Raw genomic sequence first — 21066 nt, 5'->3', positions numbered from 1 at the left:
CCATTCTCTGCAAGACAACCCCCCCCCCCACCCCGTGCCACACTAGGTGCCTGGGGTCAGCACGGACGCAGAAGGGAGGGCACCCACTGCTGAACCGCCACGGGCATTTTCTGCAGCTCCCTTGGCCCCCCCTTCCCAGGCCTAGCGGGGTCTCACCCTGGGTCGCTGCTAAGAGCGGAGGCCCAGGAGTGAAGCTGCGAGTCTGGCTGAGCTGTGTGGCACTACCAGCCGGAGGCAGAATGACCCAGACAATGGCGAGCGAGCAAGCGAGCGGGGAGCCAGTCTCCCGTCCCAAGGGCGGCTGGGCGGGAGGTGACTCACAGCTGCTGTTCCCGGTTCAGGAAGGAAGCAGCAGTAGCCAGCTGACACTGGCCTCAGCAATTACAGACACTTAGCAGCCCCCAGCCAGCCCAGCTGCCTCTGGGTGGGAAGATGCAGGGAACGGAAACCAAGATTGCTGCTGTGGGGTCAATGCCCGGCACGTCTCTGCGCCCCACAGGGAGCCCCTCGTGCACATACGCTGCTACCCCAGGGCTATGGCACCAGGGCAGCCATGCCAATCGCCCCAGGCAGACGCCCCGAGCCGCCGCTGGCCCATTCGCTCCGGGTCCGCGCTGTGCCCCTGTGGGCTCTCTAGGGCTGCAGGGATGTAGGTGAGGGCCCAATGCAGCCTACTTCTCCACGGGAGACCTCAGAACGAAGTCCCACCAGCCCAGCTTCATCCACCAAGGCTCCCCCCCAGCCATGGGCGCACGGGCAACCCCAGCTGTGACTCACATCCTGCGCTATCGCTAGACGGGGTGAATTGGTGTCAGGACCAGTGCTCTGCCCGGCCCACCAGACCTGCGACTCCCCCTGCCTGGCCCAAGCCCTTGGGAGCAGCTGGGCTGAACAGACAGGGCCTGAGAGGCGGCTCCTATAGGTCTGGTGCCCCCCAGCCCCCGCTGCAGAGAACCTCACTCCCCTGCCTCCAGCTGGGGCAGGAATGGGATCGGAATGGTTGCATGGTAATTTGATAGCACCTGCTTGTGAATGGCCAGCCCCAGAGACCCAGCTACTCCCAGCCCCAAATGGGGCGCTGTGGTCTCTCCGCACCACCCAGTCCTGCCCCCCAGCGGGCGCACAGCCCTATGCACCTCACAGCCCCCGCTCCAGCTCTGTTCATTCTATCTTCACCCGCTTCCCATGGTGCCACCTTCCCAGAACCCACTGGGAGAAACAGCCCTGGCCCGAGCCTGGTCTCCCACGGCCAGGGCCACCCAGAGGATTCAGGGGGCCTGGGGCAAAGCGGGGGAGCGGACATAGTCACCGGGCGGTGCTCCGAGTCTGCGGCGGCGGGTCCTTCACTCGCTCTGTGTCTTCGGCAGCACTGAAGGACCCGCTGCCGAAATGCCGCCGAAGACCCGGACCACTGCCGGGTAAGTAAAAATTAAAAAGGCACCTCTAGCCAGGAAAGGGATTCTCGGCCAGGGCTTGCGGGGCCCCTGCGGGGCCCGGGGCAAATTGCCCCACTTGCCCCCCTCCACCTGTCCACAACACCCGTCTGGGCTGTGCGGCGTCATGTGCTCTAGCTCCTCCACATTCTCCTTGTACCGGAGACCTGCCAGGAGAGGGGCCCTTTTGTCTCCTTCAGTCAGGCTACAACTGGGCTCTTTCCTCCCAGCGTGACTCCAACTCGCAGCCGCGCGGCCTCTGGATAAGCCAGGAGACCCAGGGCCCGATGCCCATTGCTGTCCAGAACCTCCATTGGCTTCCCGAGAGCATGCGGTGCAGTCGTACCCTGCCCCGTTCCTTCCCTCCAGCCTCCCCGCACTGCGGCTGGACGCCGGCATCCCGACCTTCCTGGAACCACGGAGCCCTCCAGTTCCCACTCCTTCGCTCCGTCCACGCCTTCCCCCTCCCTCCACTGAGCTCCCCGTATGACCTACCCACTGCGGGGTCACAAACTGCCTCCTCTACATCTCCTGCTGTGTGGGGCAGCCAGACTCCCCGAACCTCTCTGCCCCCCCCCCGACTGTCCACATCCCCCCTCAAATCCCAGCTGCAAACATCCCCTTCCCCCTGGCTTAGGCCTCCTGCACTGCAATCTGCTCTCACGTCACCTCTGGGCACAGTCTGCAGGGGGGATGCTCTGTACAGAGCCAAGCTGGGTCCCTGCGTATTTAATGCAAATGGTGCTGCTTCCTTGGCCGGTCCCAGGTGCCTCATCGCACCAAAAGCCCCCTTCCTGCCCCATCCTCAGCCGCTCAGCCCCTCCTGCTACCCCCCCTCACTACCTGCCTCACCCATGTCTCAGCCACAAAACCAGGCTCCCAGCTCCTTTCCGTGCCCACGAGGGACGCAGGCCGTAGAGTTCATCCCGGCAACGAGGCCTGGGGCGGCTTGCTTGGCTTGGGGCTGTGCCGCCGTTTGCAGTGGGCCTGGCTCGAGGGGCATCTACTCCTGGAATGGGAAGGGGGAGAAACATCACCACCCCAGTGAAGTGCCACCATTCTGAGAGCAGGGGTCCTATGGGACCCTCCCCGCTGGCGGGGTCCCAGAGCCCCAGCTCCAGCCTGAGCCTGGACGTCTACACTGCAGTTTTCTAGTCCTGCAGCCAGAACCGGGCCAGTGGTGGGTGTCTGATTGCTGCGTTCCTCCTGCTTTGCTGCAAGATGTTGTGCTGAAAGCGCAAGAGCCACAGACTGGCTCCGGGCGGACGTGAAAACGTGAGCCCATTCCCAGCCCGGCTCTGCAGAAATCGGGCCTAGGTTTCTCGGAACGAAACGCCAACCCTGGCAGGTTTCCACTGGTGGGAGACAGGCAATGCGGCTCCCGGACAGACTGGCTGGGCGATCAGAGACGTCCACTACCGTCACGTCTACTTTTACCATCTGGCTAAGGGAGCCCTAGTGCCACCGCTGCCCTGCTCAGCGCTTGGGACTGGTTTTACGTCCCCTCTGATCCACTACCCTGAATGGGGGGCAGCAGCATTTCCTGGGCCTCTCCCAACCTACATCCCAGCAGGTGCCAGACCTGGGGGAGTATCCGGAGAGCGGCAGCTCCCACTGCGAGAGACGCCACCACTGGTCCCAGCTGTGAGACTGGGGAATCAGCCACACGCGTTCCGAAAATTGGGTACGCACAGACACTTCGCTTCCACCCTGCCGCCGGTCCCTGCATCCCATGGCTAATCTGACCAGCACCAAACCATTCCTCTGAAAACTAACGGGACGGCCACCCTGTACTCCAGTCACTTTGCACTGGCGTCACTGGACAATCCAGTCACTGGCTAGAGAAAAATTACCATTTAGTTAATAAGGAAGAAGACAGCATTCTGCAAGACAGCATGGCCTACTGGCTAGTGCACTAAACTAGGACTCAGGAAACCTGTGTTCTATTCCTGGCTCTGCTCTGTGACTTTGGGCAAGTCACTTCCCCACTGAGTTTCTCTTCCTCCTGCCTTTTGTCTTTTAACAGTATAAGTTCCTTGGGGCAGGGACTCTCTCTCACTACATGGCGGTGCAGCACCAGGCACAGTGGGACCCCTAATCTCAGTCGCGGCCTCTAGTCACTGACGTAATAATAAGGGAAGCTGCTTAGGGGCGTCTCTACACGTGAGTTCCTGCTCAGCAAGCCAGGGTGTGAATCTGCAGCTTTCTGGGACCGTCACCGTGCTGTAGCAGTGTCCACACGAGATGTTACTGTGCAGCCAACCGGGGCCCTGGAGATTCAATTACTCGCCGCGTAGACAGGCCCTAGGAAGAGACCAAAGAAACCCCACGTGATAACGAAGGACCTTGACTCTAGCTGCAATTATTGTGCAATGAAAATGTAAAGCAGCAGATTTTAAATAATCCAGGAGCAACTCAGGCATAATTGGCCTGTGGAACTCTCTGCCACTAGGTAGTTCGGAGAGCAAAAGAGCAGAGCAGGATTCTTAAAAAGAGAGATTTCTATGCCTCATGAGACCAACCAGAGCTACTTTCCAGAGGATAAAAACTGTTAGAAGGGCGAAAAACCCACCTGCTTCAGGGCATAAACAAACCACTGAGCGAGTGGGGTCAGGAGGGAATTTTCCCCCAAGAGCAGGTTATTCCATAACTGTCCATTAGGGGCTTTCTTGGCCCTTCCTCTGAAGCAATTGGTAGAGACAGGATATGGGACTGGATGGCTGGCTCTAACTAGAACAGCCCCCCTGTTGACATTGATCCCGGTCCAGCAAAGCACTTAGGTACATGCGTAATTCACCATGTGAGTAGCCCCAGTGATGCCGAGGGGGTGAGTCACGCACTGGCAGTCACACAACGTCTGTTCTGAGCCCTGCCATGCACCACCAAGGGTCACTGACTCAGGAGATCCCCACTGCTCAATCTAGTGCAAGTGCCCCCAATGGAAAACCCCCATCGAAGCTAACGCAGGAGGAGATCTTTCCTATACCCTGCAGCGGGGGAATAACCCTCTGTTAATTACATTCTACGGGCTGGCTGAAAGCTTGGGTAGAGGGCTCTCGTTCTCCAGTAAGTCGGATAGGAAGCAGCGGTTTCTGACATTTCCCATAAGGAGGTGAGCTGGCTGGAATCAGAACCAGGCTATTTCCTGTGGAGACCTCAGCCTGCTGGGATGGATTCGGTCAGGAGATTTTCCATCGATTTCACAGAGCCTTAGATCAGGCCCTGTGAGCCCGTGGCAGGGAGCATCCCCCTCGCGCGCACACAACCCTGCTCCGAAGTAACAGCTGGGACATCAGTTGGAGACACACAAGTAAAGCTGGGCGGGAGGCGCGGGGAGTTTCGCCCCTGTCCATGACAGGCTGGGAACAATAGCCCGTGTGGAAACGGCAGCCGTGTTGTGCCAGTGCATCCGGAGAGGCAGGAAGGAGCCAGGCAGGAGGAAATATTAAATAGAGCAATATAAACACTCGGCTGGAGGGGATAAGGGGCGGACGCGCCCCGCCCCACCGCCCCTGCCACTGAAAGCGGGGCCAGAGAGCCGGGCGGCAACAGTGAGCCTGCAACATGGACAAGAACGCCTATGCCATGGCCAAGTTCGGCCTGGAGTCCAGGGACAACCTGATCCCCAAGCGGGACTGTGGCTTCTACATGAAATACATCTTCCTATTCACCTCGGTCATCCAGTTCCTCATCATCTTGGGGCTGGTTCTCTTCATGCTCTACGGCAACGCCCACGCCGGCACCGACACCCACCTGCGGCACCTGGAGGAGCAGGTCCAGGAGCTCTACAGCAAGATGACGCTGCTCAACGCCAAGAACAAAAACCTCACCCAGCAACTCAACGCCACCAGCAAGGAGAAGCTCGGCTGCGTCCAGCAGGTGACGGCAACCCAGAAAGAGTTGGAGAAATGCAACGCCACCCTGCGGACCTGCAACGCCGACCTGGTAGGCCTGCCTCGGAGAACCGTGCCCCCGTGCCCGAGCTGTCTGTCCTTCCATCCCTCCCTCCTAGTGTGCGTCTCTCTCACCACCCTAGAACCTAGCGTGTTTTTCTATCTAGCCATCCCTAGACTGGCTGTCTATCCCCCCACAAAGAACAGAGAGAGCAAGTCAAGAAATAACAAACACAATGCTGATTTCAGAGCCAAATTCACCCCCAGGGTAATTCAGTGGAATCCCACCATGCCTAGCCCATCCGTCCATCTCTCCTTTCTGCTCAGGGGCTGACCAGGGTGATACGATCCACTGAGGCACAAAGGTTCTTTTGCAAGCAGGAAAGTGACCGATTCAAATTTCATCTCCAAATATTCTCATCCCCTGACTGGGGCGCTGCAAATGTTTGTTTTACTAGCGTGGGGAACCTGGGACCACACTACCGAGCATCCTCTCCATAGGGCTTAACTGTAATACTCATAGACGTGATACCACTAAGCAGGGGAAATTCAGAATTTTAAGAGCGAGCTCTTCTCGAGGGTGCTGTGCATTGTTAAACATCTGTCATGCTCCACCCCAGAGGTGGCAGCATTTCAATGGTGGTGGGTGAAATTACTCCTCTTATCATTTCTCCATTCTTACCATGCTCACTGGAGGAGTTTCTTAACACTTCTCTATTGCTCGTTAGCTAGGCAGAGAATTGGAAAATGGAATTATTTTTTGTAAAAAGCCAAGGTGCTTTTCATTTTGCGGCTTTTCGATAGAAACGCTGATTCAAAAGTTTCCGTGAAAATTCTTGTATGTTCAGGTTTCAGAGTAGCAGCCGTGTTAGTCTGTAGCCGCAAAAAGAACAGGAGTACTTTTAGTCTCTAAGGTGCCACAAGTTCTCCTGTTCCTTACATGTTCAGTTTCTTGGTCTTGGGCTTCCCCCCCGAAAAAGGAGAACTCAAAGCCACAAAACCCTATTTTATGGTTTGTTTTCGGGTTTCTGTTGAAAATGTTTGTTTTCTAACAAAGGTCGATTTTGGAGCAAAGAAAAAAAAAAGTTTTGTTGGAAAAATGTCAGCTCCTTTTGGGTGCCCACGGGGTTATCAGCTCCTGCAGCGTTTCTGACGCCCAGAGCACGGCCGTACCCTCCTGCGCCCTCAGGGTCTGCACCACGCTCAGGCCTTAAAGACGCAATTTTCTCTCCTTTGAGTGTAGAACAAAACCCAGACTGTTTTTCTTTAACTTCTCATAAAAACCAGCACCAAGATCGGCTCTACTCAGAGCCTCAAGCTCCCCTGTCTCTCCATCTTAGGTTCTTATATGACCCTGCGCCTCACCCCCCTCTGTGGAAGTGCTTTTGTCCACATTCTATAGATGGAGAAACTAAGGCATAGAGAGGCTACGGGTCTGTCTCTGTTGCAATTAGACACCCACCCTGGCCTTTGCCAGCTGACCTGGGCTAAGGGGCTCTTTATTTGCAATGTAGATGGTTCAGGCTCCCCCATTGCAGGGTCCTAGAGCCCGGGCACCAGCCCGAACGTCTGCACCACCGCTGAAAAGCCCCTTCGCCTGAGCCAGCAGGCACGAACCAGCCCAGACATTCCCCAAATGACTTAGCCAAAGTCTGTGCCGGAGCAGGGAATTGAACCCACAGCTCCCAAGCTATTACGCTAATCACAGGAACATTGGCAGCCCCCCGCCCCCCATTCCCAAGCATGGTCTCTGCAGGTCCAGGTTAAGCAGCACCGGCCCTTGCTGTAGCTGGTCTGGGGCTAACACCCAGAGTGAATCCATGGGGCTGTCAATCCGGCACCTTTGACCAATGCTAAAGACACATACACACAATTCCATGTATGGGCCAGATTCTCCGCTGTGCTGAAGCCAGGGGAGCCAGACCCATTTCCACCAGCCGTTTGTCCACTGATTTTTACATGTAAGCACAACAGTCACTATCCGACACACTTCACAATCACGCCGGACACTGGGCTAGTGACTCCTAAATACTCACCTTTGCCAAGAGCTGCTCTAGTGTCCGCCAAGGCGAGGAATCGAGCAGCAAGGCCCTGGCAGGGGTTTGCTCTGAACCGGGAAACGGAAAACTCACTTTGCCAGAAATTAGAACCCGCTGGAAAAGTCTCAGGTTCTGGACTGAGGGCAGCGTTCAGGCCATTTGCAAATGCAGGTTCTGTTTGGTGCCAGCCACATATTGGGCTGCTGCAGAAGTTTTCAATCTGTTCCCCACTCGTCTTGGCACGTGGGCGAGAACGCCTTTCAAACCGAGTGTGGAGGATTTGATTAGTGCTGGATTCCAGCTCATTACAAGGGTGGGGGGGGGAATTCGCTCAAATGGATCGGGGGGGGCTGGGAGGCACTTGTGAAACTCAACATCATCTTGCAAACCCCATCACACCCAATGCAAAAGTCTCCCAGGTTTCCCTGGTCCCAGGCCCCCCACCCCCAGCGTCTCATTCCATCCCGTGAGCTATTCGGAAGAGGACAAAGAGTCCATGCCTCTTTCGGAAGCACAAACGGGGTCACAGCATTGACTGAGCAATTCTACAGAACTACCGCCAGTGAATCCCGCTTCCCAGAGACGCGGCTGAGCCAGATCTGGATCCACCAAGTTCACTGGGGAGCTTGGATCCAGGCTTTTGGCTCAGGTCTTCTTATAAAGACCTCATGTACTAACCATAACGTGTCCTGATTCGCTGGGGCGCTGAGCACCCCACAGCTCCCAGGGATGAGCGAGACCTAGAGCTCAGCCCCTCTGAACAGGAGAAACGAGTCAGGGGGATTCTTTAGTTACCGAGCACGGTCTGGTATGTTGCAACATTCCTGTTTCATCAATGAACATTTCTCTCCTTCCGTCCATCTGTCTCTCCCCGCTCCCTAGTGATCAGACAAACAGACTCACAGGGACTTCCTGCAAAGTTCCACTATGGTTTAGACAGACACCCCAGAGCAGAATACAGAGACAGGCTTGGAGCTTTGCCGGTGCCAGCACTTGAGGAAAGCGAATGCGCCCAGTGATTCACCCACAGCCTTTATCCCACTGCAGATCCTACTGCTGAACGCACAACTCACACCACACTGGGGGGAAATCAGTCGGGGAACCAGCAGGCCAGGGATTACTGGCTCGTCTCCCCTGGTCACTTTGCACTGGATTCTTCCTCCTCTGAGCTAACAACCCTTCGCCGTTCGTTGGCTCCTTCCACCCAAGTTTCCCCTCTCACATTCTCTGTTCAAATGTGTTCTGGGCAGCAGGAGCAGGTAGAGCAACCCCCTCCCCGCTGGCACAGCAGCCTGGCACAACGGGTCAAGCGCCTACCCTCAGGAATGGAGTCACCGGGGGGGGGGGATGCAAATCAGGACTGAGGGGCACTAGCAGACCCGTGTGTAAGGTGAGCCCAGGGCTGGGATAACAGGGGGGCTGCGAGTCAGGACTGAGGGGCACCAGCAGGGCAGAAACGTTCACGAGGAAGCAGCTTCCACAATGCACCCCTCTCTCCCGCCCCTTTGTCTCCAGAAGTGCCCACGTTCCTCACCGTTCTGCAAAGGGAGAGCGGCCAATTCCCTTCCTCCATCTCTGCCGCCCTCCCAGGAATTGCCTGGGCATGGCTCCCCCGGTGCCGTGGTGGCCACGTGTCCCTTGCGGCAGGGAAGCTCTGACGCTCTGTCCCCCGTTCTCTCCCCAGGTCCAGTGCCAGAACATCTTGATCTACGCCCAGTACTACAAGCTGATGGCGGAGGAGAGCTCCAGGAACATGAACATCCTGAACATCACCTGCTACGGTGGGTGAGAGCTCCCCGCTCCTCTCCCTCCCCTGCCCAGCTCAGTCCCACTGGTGTTGGTGGAGTCATGTCAGGGCCAGGCGGGGTCCCCGCAGGCTGTCCATGGCGTGGATGCAGCCAGCCCCCAACACCCCAGGCAGCAGGGAATGGCCTGTCCTGCTCACTGCACCTGCCTGAGGTCAGAGATTCTGGCCTGCTTCCCCCTGACACCGCTGGGGCTGGTCATCACGCATGTTCTCCCCCAGGCAGTGGGGCACCTGGGGCTCCAGGGAGGCCTGTGGTGAGCAGGAAGGTCATATGGCAGCATTGTGGCGCTCACTGTTGCGGAGAGTGGGGTGCAAACCGTACTTTGTCCGGGCTGCGGGAGCAGGAGCCCTTCTGGCCCCAGTTGGAGTCCCTGGGCCGCCCACCCAACCCCCCCAGTTTTAGCAGCAGATAATTTTAGCTTTGTAGGACCTGATCTCAACCCAGGGTTGTCAACTTTCTACTCACACAAAACCCAACACCCTTGCCCCGCCCCTCCTCCGAGGCCCCGCCCCTCCTCACTCCACTCACCCCCCCTCTGTCGCTCATTTTCACTGGACTGGCTCAGGGGGTTGGGGTGTGGGAAGGGGGTTAGTGAGGGTTCCGTCTGGGGGTGCAGGCTGTGGGGTGGAGCGGGGGATGATGGGTTTGGGTGCAGAAGGGTGCTCCAGGCTGGCCTGAGGGGGATCAGGGCTGTGGTAGGGGGTTGGGGCACAGAAGTCGGTATGGACTCTAGGCTGGGGGGGCAGGTTCCAGGCTAGGGCCAGAAATGAGGGGTTCATGGTGCAAGAGGAGGTCTGGGGTGGGGCAGGGGGTTGGGGTGTGTGGGGGGGTGAGGGCTCTGGCTGGGGGTGCAGGCTCTGGGGTGAGGCCAAGGGGTTTGGAGGGCAGGGGGGGGATCAGGGCTGTGGCAGGGGATTGGGGCACAGGAGGGGATGAGGGGTGCAGGCTCCAGGCAGCGCTGACCTCAGGCAGCTCCCGGAAGCAGCCGCACGTCCCCACTCCGGCTGCGCCTTGGAAGCGCGGCCAGGGGGCTCTGCGTGCTGCCCTGTCCGCAGGCACCGCCCCGCAGCTCCCACTGGCCGCGGTTCCTATGGCCAGGAGCCAGAGGGGGGAACGTGCTGCTTCTCGGAGCTGCACAGAGCCCCGGCAGGCAGGGAGCCGGCCTCAGCCCGGTCAGCAGTGCTGACTAAAGCCGCCAGGTTCCCTTTTCCACCGGGCGCCAGGCAATTCTATCCCAACCACCCCATTCCTGCTGGGATCAGTGGGGTCACCCTGCCACGTGGGAGCAGGGTGCTGTATTGAACCGGGGGCACCCCAACGTGGCCCCCCTGGATTTCTCCCCCACTCAGCACTGCTAACCCCGAGAGTTCAAACATCAGGAGTCGGACCCCACGAGATCACCAGTGAGCTGCTAGTTACCCACACCCCAGAGCCTAATGAATTAATCCTCATCCCCTCCCCCAGCCCAGCAATTCATTGTGCACACACCCATCACAGCTGCTCCTTACCCCCAATCTCACGCCTCTGCTCCTGGAGCTCCAGGGCTCTTCACCTGCCCCCTCCTTGTTGGAGGGGGGAGCAGACCGACTTATTGTTCACGAGGGGGACAGAGCCACTCTGAGCTGCTGGGCTCTTCCTGTCCCCTCCCTTCCTGTGAGAATGGTGTTGGCTGTTCCTTCACCCTCCCTCCCCTATCCAAAAACTCCCCTGGGCTTCTGGGAGCGGGGAGGGGGTTGCTCTACCTGCCTCTTGCGGCAGCTGTGATTGGCTGTTCTTCCCCAGGAGTCCCTCCCCCACAGCAGGGCTGACTCCAGTGGGGGGGTGTGCAGGGAGGGCAAACTGAGAGGATGGGGTGCTGTGGGAGGGAGGGGTAGGGGTGCAGGGGGAGGGGGAACCAGGGTATTTGGGTGCAGGGGATGGGGGTGCTAGGGGAGAGGGGTCGGGGGGACTGGGTGCAGGGGATGGATGGGAGTGCTGAGGGAAGAGGGTGCAGGGGATGGGGGTGCTGGGATAGGAGGGTCCAGGGGGATTGGGTGCTGGGGGAGGAGGGTGCAGGGGATGAGGGTGCTGGGGATGGGGTGCTGGGGATGGGAAAGGAGGGTGCTGGGGATGGGGTGCTGGGGGGGATTGGGTGCAGGGGATGGGAAAGGAGGGTGCTGGGGGATGGGGGTGCTAGAGGAGGAGGTTCTGGGGGGGATTGGGTGCAGGGGATGGGGAAGGAGGGTGCTGGGGGATGGGGGTGCTAGAGGAGGAGGGGATGGGGGGATTGAGTGCAGGGGATGGGGAAGGAGGATGCAGGGGATGAGGGTGCTGGGGATGGGGTGCTGGGGGGGATTGGGTGCAGGGGATGGGAAAGGAGGGTGCTGGGGGATGGGGGTGCTAGAGGAGGAGGGGATGGGGGGATTGAGTGCAGGGGATGGGGAAGGAGGATGCAGGGGATGGGGTGCTAGAGGAGGAGGGTCTGGGGGGATTGAGTGCAGGGGATGGGGAAGGAGGATGCAGGGGATGGGGTGCTAGAGGAGGAGGGTCTGGGGGGATTGGGTGCAGGGGATGGGGGGAGTAGAGGGCAGGCGAGCCGGATCCCAGGGAGACGTCACCCCGGTGGCCCAACCCCTGCCTTGTCCTCTCCCGGCACAGCCGAGAAGCTGAGCCTGCGTGAGGCCCGGGACTGGCTGGTGCGGGAGGCCCAGCAGCAGCGGGAGAACTGCTCGCAGGTGACGGAGAAGCTGAAGCAGGCGGCCAGCAGCGCCAACAGTGAGCGGGAGCTCTGCCGGCAGGAGACCATCCGCCTGCGGGCACAGTACAGCGGGCAGCACCTGGGGCAGAACCAGTGTTGCAGCCTCGGGGAGAAGATGCTGGGCGAGTTCCAGAACATCCATCAGACCCTCCAGGGGAAACTGGGGACCCTCTCGCCCTACTCGTCCAGCAGCTGCACCACGCTGAGCCAGCAGCTGAACTCGCAGCTCAAGACGCTGGGGGACAAGCTGCAGCAGGAGGTGCAGACCCAGGGGCAGGAGAACGGGCGGCTGCAGGCCGAGAAGCTGCTCAGCGAGGCGAACCTGCAGGACTGCGGGCAGCAGCGCGCCAGGGAGACCCAGCAGCACCGGCACCAGCTGCAGACCCTGCAGGCTACCTGCGACGCTGAGGCCACGCGGAACTACCAGGAGAAGCAGACGCTGACGGAGGAGAAGGGCCACCTGAACCAGCAGCTGCAGGAGAAGAACAAGCTTCTTGCCCAGGCAGAGGCCATGAAGGCCCAACTGGAGAGCTGCAGGAGGGCAAAGGTGAGGGGGCCCCAGGCTGCCGTCTGTCCGCGCCCACGTCCGTCTGGGGAGGTGCGCACCTCCTGGTGGGTACATAGGAACATGCCCACAAATCCAGCCAGCCATCTGGGCATCTTCGGCCCTCCGGGTGTTTGTCTGTTCATTAGGGTTGCCAGGCGTCCGGAACGCCCGGTCGAAAAGGGATCCTGGCGGCGGTGCCGGCTGGGCTGTTAAAAGTCCGGTGGGCAGCGAAGCTGGGGCCCGGGGCTAAGGCAGGCTCCATGTCTGCCCTGGCTCTGTGTGGCTCCCGGGAAGCAGCCGCCAGATCCCTGCAGCCCCTAGGCGCATGGGCAGCCGGGGAGGCTCCCCGCCCTGCCCCGAGGCCCGGCTCCGCAGCTCCCATTGGCCGGGAACCACAGCCAATGGCAGTGGCGCCTGTGGGCACGAGGGCAGCACATGGAGCCTCCCTGGCCACCGCCCATGCGTCTTGGGGCTGCAGGGACCTGGGGACTGCTTCCCAGGAGCCATGGTAAGCACCACCAGGACCCCGAACCCCTTCCAGCACCCCAGCCCGGAGTCCCCTCCCACACCCAAACTCCCTTCCGCAGCCCGCACCCTGTACCACCTCCCCACAGCCCCCAACACTCCCTGTCCCAGCCAGGAGCCCCCACTTCACCCCAAACTCCACATCCCCAGCCCCACCCCAGAGCCTGCACCCCCCGCCGGAGCCCACACCCCAACCCCCATCCCAGAGTCCCCTCATGCACCCCAGTACCCTCACCCCCCTCCCGCACCCTGCCCCAGCCCGGTGAAAGTGAGTGAGGGTGGGGGAGAGCGAGCGAGGGAGGGAAGATGCAGTGAGCAGGGGTGGGGCCTCGGGAAGGGCCAGGGCAGGGGGTTCAGTTTTGTGCCATTAGAAAGTTGGCAGCCCTATCGTTTATCCACTGATGTCCTCGTAGGTTGGGGGGCGGGTACATAGTGTGTTTATCCCCCCTGGCACCCTCCTCCCCACATACCCACCCTGGAGCAGATCCCCCAAGCCATACGACTCCCGCAAGGCCTCCAGGCTGCCTGTTGGCTCACGGGGGCCCCAGGGCCGGGGCAGCGCATAGCAGAGGACAGAATCCTTCCCCCCCAACCTCCTCCAGGCACATCTTTGCCAGGAGTCAGCCAGGGAGGGTTTCCCCCGTTCCTTCCGGTCCGTGCACATCACCGTCTGGCGCCGAGCGAAGCGTTCCGGGCTGCACGCATGCTGGCTCTTGTGGGCGGCTCCGTGGCTGGTAGCTGAGCTCCAGGCCCCGCTAGCCAGCGTGACTCTCTTCTCATTACAGGGCAGTGCTTGGAACCCAGGCCTGAGAAATCCTAGCAACCCCGGGACCTTCGGGAACCCTGGGACCTTCGGGAATCCAGGGACACTGGGGAACCCCGGGACGTTCGCGAACCCAGGGACTCTGGGGAATCCTGGGACGTTCGGGAACACTGGTGAGTGCCCGTGCGAGGAAGGGCAAAAGGCAGGTGTCCAGATGCCTTCCCAGACTGGCCTGTAGCTTTGGCAGGTGGCGCCAGCCCCTGGAGCTGGCCTGTGGGCCCAACTCTTACCCACTTTCCTAGCCCTGCTCTGAGAAACCCCAGCCCCACCTCCACCCTCAACATCTATCGCGAACGAAACCCTGCACCGTTGGTGAGGCCGGTGCCATGGAGCAAGTGGCAGGGAGATTTCCAACCCCCCCCCCCAGCTCTGCCGCTGCCCCCTCCTCGTCCTGACCCACCACAGCCCCTTGGGCTCCCTAGCACCTTTGTGCATCACGTCATTCCCGACCTGGAGCCATTATACAGCAGCCCCAGACAAGGCCTGCGTGCAGCGGGGGGATGAGGGTGTTCCTTGCTGGGCCATCGGCACGCCGAGCCAGACCCCCCTTGTGTTCCTAGATTCCTCCAGGAGTGGCAAGGCCAGCCCAGGACTGGGGGCTTGTGAGGGGAGGGGGGAGGGAGGCCCCTTCCCCTGTACATACGGGCAGTAGATTCCAGCCAAGAGACCTCTGGTACTTCTCCCCTGTTAGGCAGAGTCAACCTGGATGAAATCAGAAAGCGAATCCTGGAGGAGGCCAAGCTGTCCAACCAGTTCCCCCCAAAACCCGTGGCACAGCCCAGGTAAGGAGCGAAGGGCAAGGCAGGTTGGGGTATCCCCTGCATGAGCTCTCGGAGCAACCTATCATAGGAGCTGTCCCTCTAGCATTCCCCCCCCATATTAAAGCAGACCATTGGCCCCTCACGGCCAGTATCCTGCCTCTAGCACTGGCTGAAGCTTCCCCTTGTCACCAGTGCGCCTGGTTGATTGCGCCATACAGTCTGTCTGTGTCTAGAACCCTTCCTGACCCTTCACACCCTGAAGCATGAGAGTTGGGGTCAGGCAGCATCTGGCCTCTCTCTGCTGCTCAGTTAAGAAGCCCCATGAGTAGACTCCGTCGCAGCGTAAAGCAGCTGGCAGGTGGGTGGAGCGTGGGATAGAACTAACGTCTCTTGCTGGATGCGCTCAAAGAGCATTTCCTGGGGGTCGGGGCACAGAGCTCCCGTTTCACAGCTACGCTCACCTGCCTCCTGGGGGCAACATGGAGGGAGGGGTCGTTAGCGTTTACAAGGCAAGGCGCTGGGGGCCAAGAGCAAAGCATGTACTGCAGGCGCTGTTATTAGTGCAGGGAGTTGCTGGGACGCCGTGAGGGGGGAGGAGCGTGGGATCAGACCCCCACGGAGCATTTCCTGAGCGGCTTGGGGTGGGGGATGGGGCCTTGTACAGTAGCTGGCAATACCGAGTCTGGCCAGTGACTCCAGCGGGCCCAGGATCGGGCCCTTTGTTTACTGGAGACGGGCTAGCCTGGGGCCATGAGAACCTGCCCGAGCCCCGCAGCAGCCTGCCCGGGCTCTTTGATGGGGGCAGAGGGCAGGGGCCCCGGGATATCCTGGGGCAGCAGGATACCACAGCGGTCGGCGGCTTCCTCGCAGGGCAGGAGCCCGGGCGCGGCCACTCGGGCGGCGTGTGAGCGGCGTTAGCGCCGACCTTTCTCACTGTTTTCTTTTCCACGCCAGCGGCTAACGAGAGAGCAAGGCCATGGGGAGCAGAGCTGGAGGAAACGCGACTTGATTGGCAAGAAACTTAGGAGACTGAGCTGGTGCATGGCCTGAAATCGCTCTCGCTCAGACAGACAGACACGCCTGGGCAGAGACTCACAGCCAGGCGCAAACACATACATGTGAATCTCCCCCACCCACACAGCTGCAATCCATCTTACACCCCGTCCCCAGCTCCAATCTCTCGCACACACACACTCGGCCAGACTCTCAGATCGCCCAGTTCACGCTCACCCCAGACACACACACGCCCTCTGGACCTCCCCCTCCCGCCCCTTATTCCTGGTCCAGTTACCCCTGGTTCGCCAGCACCAGAAGCTGGGCGTGCTGGCGGGAGGGGAGCTCATGCTGATCTCGCCCTTTGGCAGCCCCCCCTCCAACTTGTAGCCCTTTGGGTGGGGGGGTCTGGCCAGACCTGGCAGCACGGCACAGGCTCACCCCGGGGGGTGGGGAGGACCATGGCTCCCTCTGACTGACCCCACTAATTCTCTGGGCTTTACTCACCCTCACTATCCCTGCTGAGATCCCCTCCCGCCAGCACCTGGGCCTGGCCCCCGTTCCAGCCTCACCCCCGCCCTCCTCCAGCCACTCCTGCGTCCCTGCCCAGACTTCAAGCCCCTGGTCTGATCAGGCTCCGCGGCCCCAACACCCCTCCAGTCCTGCAGCCCTTTCCCCAGCCTTTTGCCGGGCGGGGCCCTTGGAGCTCACCCCATCCCAGGGAGGTTAGACCCTGGGGCCCTGCCCAATGCCACAGCCCAGGGGGTGCAGGATCTGCCATGAATGTGAACGCAGGGCTAGGAGGCGAAGGGGAACCGCCGGGGCGGCTCCGGCCTCTCTCGCCGATTAGCCGAGCGATGCGGCGGAGGCTCATGGCGCTTTGCTGTAATTCTTCCACCCCGCATTGAATACACGCCTGACGGCAGCCCGGCCTGGGTGTTGCGTGCTTTGTTCCGCCTGCTGGCCAGCCGGTCACAGGGGGCTGGGCAGGGAGTCGGGGGTGGGACCCGGTGGGTCTGCTTCTGCTCTCTCTGACCTTGGCCCAAGCGGAGTCCCCTGCCCTGGGCCAAGGCTGGGGACTCGGAAGGTCCTGGCAGGCCCCTGTGCAGCGGGTGTGCTGGGCGCTGTGGGGGTGACATTAGCTAGGGGGCTGGGTTCCCAAAGGGGCTTTTGCCCCAGAGTTCGGAAGAGGACAGGAGAATTGGGGGAGGGGGCAGGGGACACACGTTCCCCTGTGCCTCGTCTCTTCCGCCACCCCCAACCTGCCCTGTCCACCAAGGCCATCAGCTGCTGTCCTGAGTCAACTCCCCCTGCCTTGGGCCCAGCCACCGCCCCTGTCCCGAAGCCCCCGGGCAAGTGGTGCCGAGGAGTCTGGGTGGCTGCAAGTGGGGCCCAGATCTCCAGCTGACGGGGAACGTCCCGTTCTGGCCGCCCCGGAGGAAGGGACTGACAGGTGCCGCTGGGACCCAAACAAAGAAACCTTGAAGCACGTTCCCAGAACTGCAGGGGGGAGGATCCAAGCCCGGCCCCGTGGCCTCCGGCCAGGAATTCTGCACACGTGGCCTCATTCCCGCTCATGGCTCGCTCCAACCTCGGCCCGGCTACCAGCTCCAGCCCCGCCAAAGAGGGACTACTGCCAGAGCCTGCTCTCAGCCCCAGAGGAGCGGGCTGCGGGGGAGAGGGGTGCACACGAGAACAAGCCCCCGGCAGGCAGGCAGCAGCACACCTGTGCCACCCGCGCCCGCCGTTCCAGCTGCAGGGTGGCAGGAGTGGCAAACAGACGATGCTGGGGCCTGGGATCATGGTTGGGGGAGTCAAACTATCCGCTTCCAGGCTGCCCCCACCCTCCAAGGAAAGGGAATTCCCCTCTCCTGCTCCACGGAGCAAGCGCGGGTGGCCCCAGAGAGCGAGAAGCATCCAGTGACGGGGGGATAATCCATGGGAGTTTTGCTGGGTAAACCAAGGGCATTTGGCCCCACTTAGGTCAGCCGCTCACTTACAGCGGGCTGCACCCGCCTGGGGTCCCTGCTCTCAGTCCCACCTCTGCCTCCCTCTTGGGGATGTTCCCCTTTCAGTCCCCCGGCAGAGGGGTAGCTCCCCCAGACGCTGACACGAGCATCCTCTCCAGGCTGGAAATCTAGCCCCAAAGCCTTGGTTTGTTGGACAAGGAAAGCAGCCTGAATAAATGGCCTCCCTGGACTTTCCCTGCAGGCCCCATTGGCTCCGGCGCCGCCAGAGGGGACATGTACTGCCGCCAGTGAGTCTGGGCGCTAGAGGCCCTGGCCCTCAACTCAAAGCCACTTCCCCTCTAGACCTGCGCTGGGTTTCAGCAGCCCTCAGTGCACGACATGGAAGTTAGTTAAGTCTCAGAGCCGCCAGACAAGGGAGTTATCAGGCCCTCTTACGGAGGGATAAACTGAGGCACAGAGCAGTGACGTGACAGTAAGCGAGTGGCAGAGTTGGAAGTAGAACCCAGGAGTCCTGACTCGTGTGTCTCTAACTGCTAGGCTACAGTGCCCCTCCCAAAGCCAGGAACAGAACCCCGGAGTCCTGGCTCCCAGACACCCCCCAGGAGTCACTAGATACAAACGGTGCCACAGACGTAGGAAACCGAGTGACAGACAAAGCGATTTGTGTTAAATACAGTAATCATGCCATGCGGCTCAGTTCTGGGCCAGGCTGTGTTTCCTACGGATGGCCCTGAGCCTTGGCAGGATGAGAGGGTTAGTTCAGAAACCTGCAGGACACGCTAGAGCTGGGGAGCTCTAGCCATGTTGTTGCCATGGTCTGATTTATGGCTGGGCCTTATCTCCCCTAACGCGCGTATAATCAGTCTTTCCTAACACTCTGTGCTAGATTGTGAACTCCTTTGGGAAGTCCCTGCATCCTCCTGGCTCTCTGCACGGTGCTGAGTGCAAGGTCAGGGTTTTAGATCATCTCCTAAAGCCAGTCACAAGCCCTGCTCACAGGAATCACGGACTTTCCCCTGCCACCGAAATGCAGCCACCTCTGGGGAGAAGGCAGCAGCTTAACAGCGCACAGCAATGCTGTGGGAGGACTAAAGGATAATTATGTATCCAGTTGACATTTAGAATCGAGGGGGAGCAGGATTTAGGACGGTCAAAGGAACCCCCAGAGCTGGCGGTGGGTCAGGACAAGGGGGTTAATGAACAAACGGTTTCATGAGATCTTTCAGGACCTGTCTCACACAGCACCCCCTACCTGCAGGGCAGCGCTGAGGGGCGAGCCCCCCTTCTGAGCCCTCAGCACTGTGCAGGGACAGTGGGGCCAGCACTGGCTGTGAGGGGAGAGCCCCCCACACAAGTGCAAATCAGACTGAACCCCAATTAGCAGATAAAGTCACAGCTCAGGGGGAGCAGTGACAGGGAACAGAACAGCCCCCACCCCACCCCAGGAAGGGGCCATCCAAGCATGGATTGCTCTTTGATTACACAAGGCCACAGGACAGGCGCTTGCCAGAGCTGTGGACTTGTGCCATGCCGTTGGGACTGAAACCGCTTCCCCCTCGCCTATGGCACGTGGAACCCGGGACCCGCCCCATCCTTCCTCGCCCGGGAGCTTCTGCGCCCCACGCTCAGGAGGTAACACAGCCCGGGGGGAGCACCCAAGGGTGATGGCTCTGCTGCACCTGGGAAACTCTGCTCCGGCCGCATGCACCAGGGCTGGAAAGGCCCCCCGGGAGGCCACATTGCCCAATATTGACCCCACTCTCCGCAGCACCCTAAACTCCCCTCCCACCAACTGCTTGTCACCCCCCAGGCTCAACCCCTCACAGCTACACCAAGGCCCTGCTCGGTTCCTCTGGCCACACAAGGGGGCCTTAAAGCAGGTGGAAACAGCCCCCCGACTCCTGCCATGTGCACACACCTCCCTTGCCCCCGTGGAGCTGGCCTAAGGACTCTGCGCCCACCCTGTCCCCAGCCGCAGGGGGCAGAGCGGGGCCACGGGGGGGGGGGGAGGGGGACTGTGCTGCAGCTGTTCCCTGGAGTTATGGGGAGCAGAATGTAAGTTGGAGCAGCCCCAAGGCTGCTGTGACGGGCACCAGGCAGGGCCCTCCCTAGAGCAGGGGGTGCACAAAGGTGGCATAAAGCCAGCCAGACACCATCCCCCCACACATACACACGCTCCAGGAGGAGGTAACGGAGAATCAGGCCTCTGCAGTGGTTTCACCCTGGAGCTCACCCTGCTGCTCCCGGGGCACAGGCTCCAGCGCTTGTCCCCAGCCCTGCCCAGGACGGGCCCGCAGGGGACTTGGCTCCTGGCTTCTGGTCCCCCCACCCCGCTGGAAGAGCAGGGGGGGAAGCTCGTTACTTGGAGGAGCATCAGGAAATCCTCTATAAATAACCCATCCAAACAAGGGCTTCCTCAGCAGGAGGCCGGGAACCCCAGCGGTAACGAGCCCCAGGGGAGAGCGTGGGGCCAGTGAGGCAGAGAAGCCAAAGGCCACACGCTGGAAACAGAGCCAGGCTGCCAAGGTGGGGCCACCCCAGCGCCTGGAAAGGGCACGCAGGGAGCAGGCTGCAGCAGAGAGAGGGGGGACGGAGGGCTACAGCCACCAGGGCCCCGGCTTTCTGATTGATGCGGTGACACTGCCCCGGGATGTGACATTCAGTCCGGTTTTTCCCTTGTTTACTCTCCTCCCCTGGAAGCAGAGCTGCTCCTAGCCCCATGTTTTTCCACCGCTGGCCCAGGGGACCCCCAGCTCCGGAGACGCCCCCCCTGGAAGACAGGCAGGGACGAGCCACCACACACAGGCTGCCTCACCCCCTTGGCACCCTCCACTCTCAGGGGGCGCCCCCCCCAATATAACTCCCCTGAGGCGAGGGGTGCTGCCCCCCACTCCTGGACAGGTTAGAGCCTAGGGCCCCTGCCTGGAGAGAATTGGCCTAACCTCGCTCTGTGGCACCCCCAGCTGGTTAGTCCAGGAACAGCACTGGTCGGCTCCTCCACTCAGCCTGGGCCATGGGATCAGGGGAGAAACGTGTATCCATTGCGGGAGCAGAACCTGCCTGGCCCAAGAACCAGCTCCTGGCACAACCCCTGCGCCAGGGCACCCAGCGCCCTGCTGCTCCCTAGCGTCTGAGGCTTGTGACCAGAGCAGGCGGCCCGAGGGGCCGGACACCTGGGTTCCATTCTTGCTCTGCCCCCAACACATGGACGAGCGCCGGCAGCTCCAGCGCCCCAAGGCGCTACCCCCCCCTCACTCCAACAGCAGCGCTAGGCAAAAACCCTCCCAGGAAATCCTGACTGCTCCACCCCCACCCCGTCGCAGCCGGGCCCTGTACAGCTCCGAGCACACAGCTGACTCTGATCGGAGAGACTCCCTCCCCCTTGCCTCAGTCCCCCCCCCCATAAAGTGGGGCTCCAGGCGCTGAGAGGCTGAATTCATTCACATGACCAAAGTGTTCTCGGACGCTGCACTGGCAAAGGATCATTAACCCTTCATGTTAATGGGAACCCGCCAACTCCAGCCACCCTCACCCCTC

General features: G+C 60.8%; 1 protein-coding gene across 1 annotated transcript; it reads left to right on the top strand.

The window, feature by feature from the left end:
- Positions 1 to 4764: 4764 nt before the first annotated feature.
- PLVAP (plasmalemma vesicle associated protein) lies at positions 4765 to 16490 on the top strand. Its single transcript, XM_054013397.1, has 6 exons — positions 4765 to 5378; positions 9050 to 9146; positions 11811 to 12457; positions 13768 to 13918; positions 14497 to 14587; positions 15521 to 16490. The coding sequence occupies exons 1-6, from the start codon at positions 4998 to 5000 to the stop codon at positions 15525 to 15527; spliced, it is 1374 nt and encodes a 457-aa protein (XP_053869372.1). The 5' UTR covers positions 4765 to 4997; the 3' UTR covers positions 15528 to 16490.
- Positions 16491 to 21066: the final 4576 nt, after the last annotated feature.

The sequence above is a fragment of the Malaclemys terrapin genome, chromosome 24 (assembly GCF_027887155.1).
Source record: "Malaclemys terrapin pileata isolate rMalTer1 chromosome 24, rMalTer1.hap1, whole genome shotgun sequence".
NCBI classification, from domain to species: Eukaryota; Metazoa; Chordata; order Testudines; family Emydidae; genus Malaclemys; species Malaclemys terrapin.
The sequence above is the reverse complement of the archived record's forward strand: the minus strand, read 5'-3'. Positions and strand labels throughout refer to the sequence as shown.

Coding starts and splice junctions, on each gene's coding strand:
- PLVAP (XM_054013397.1), top strand. CDS start 4,998: ATGGACAAGAACGCCTATGCCATGGCCAAGTTCGGCCTGGAGTCCAGG. Junction 9,147..11,810: donor CCTGAACATCACCTGCTACG/GTGGGTGAGAGC, acceptor CTCCCGGCACAG/CCGAGAAGCTGAGCCTGCGT. Junction 12,458..13,767: donor AGAGCTGCAGGAGGGCAAAG/GTGAGGGGGCCC, acceptor TTCTCATTACAG/GGCAGTGCTTGGAACCCAGG.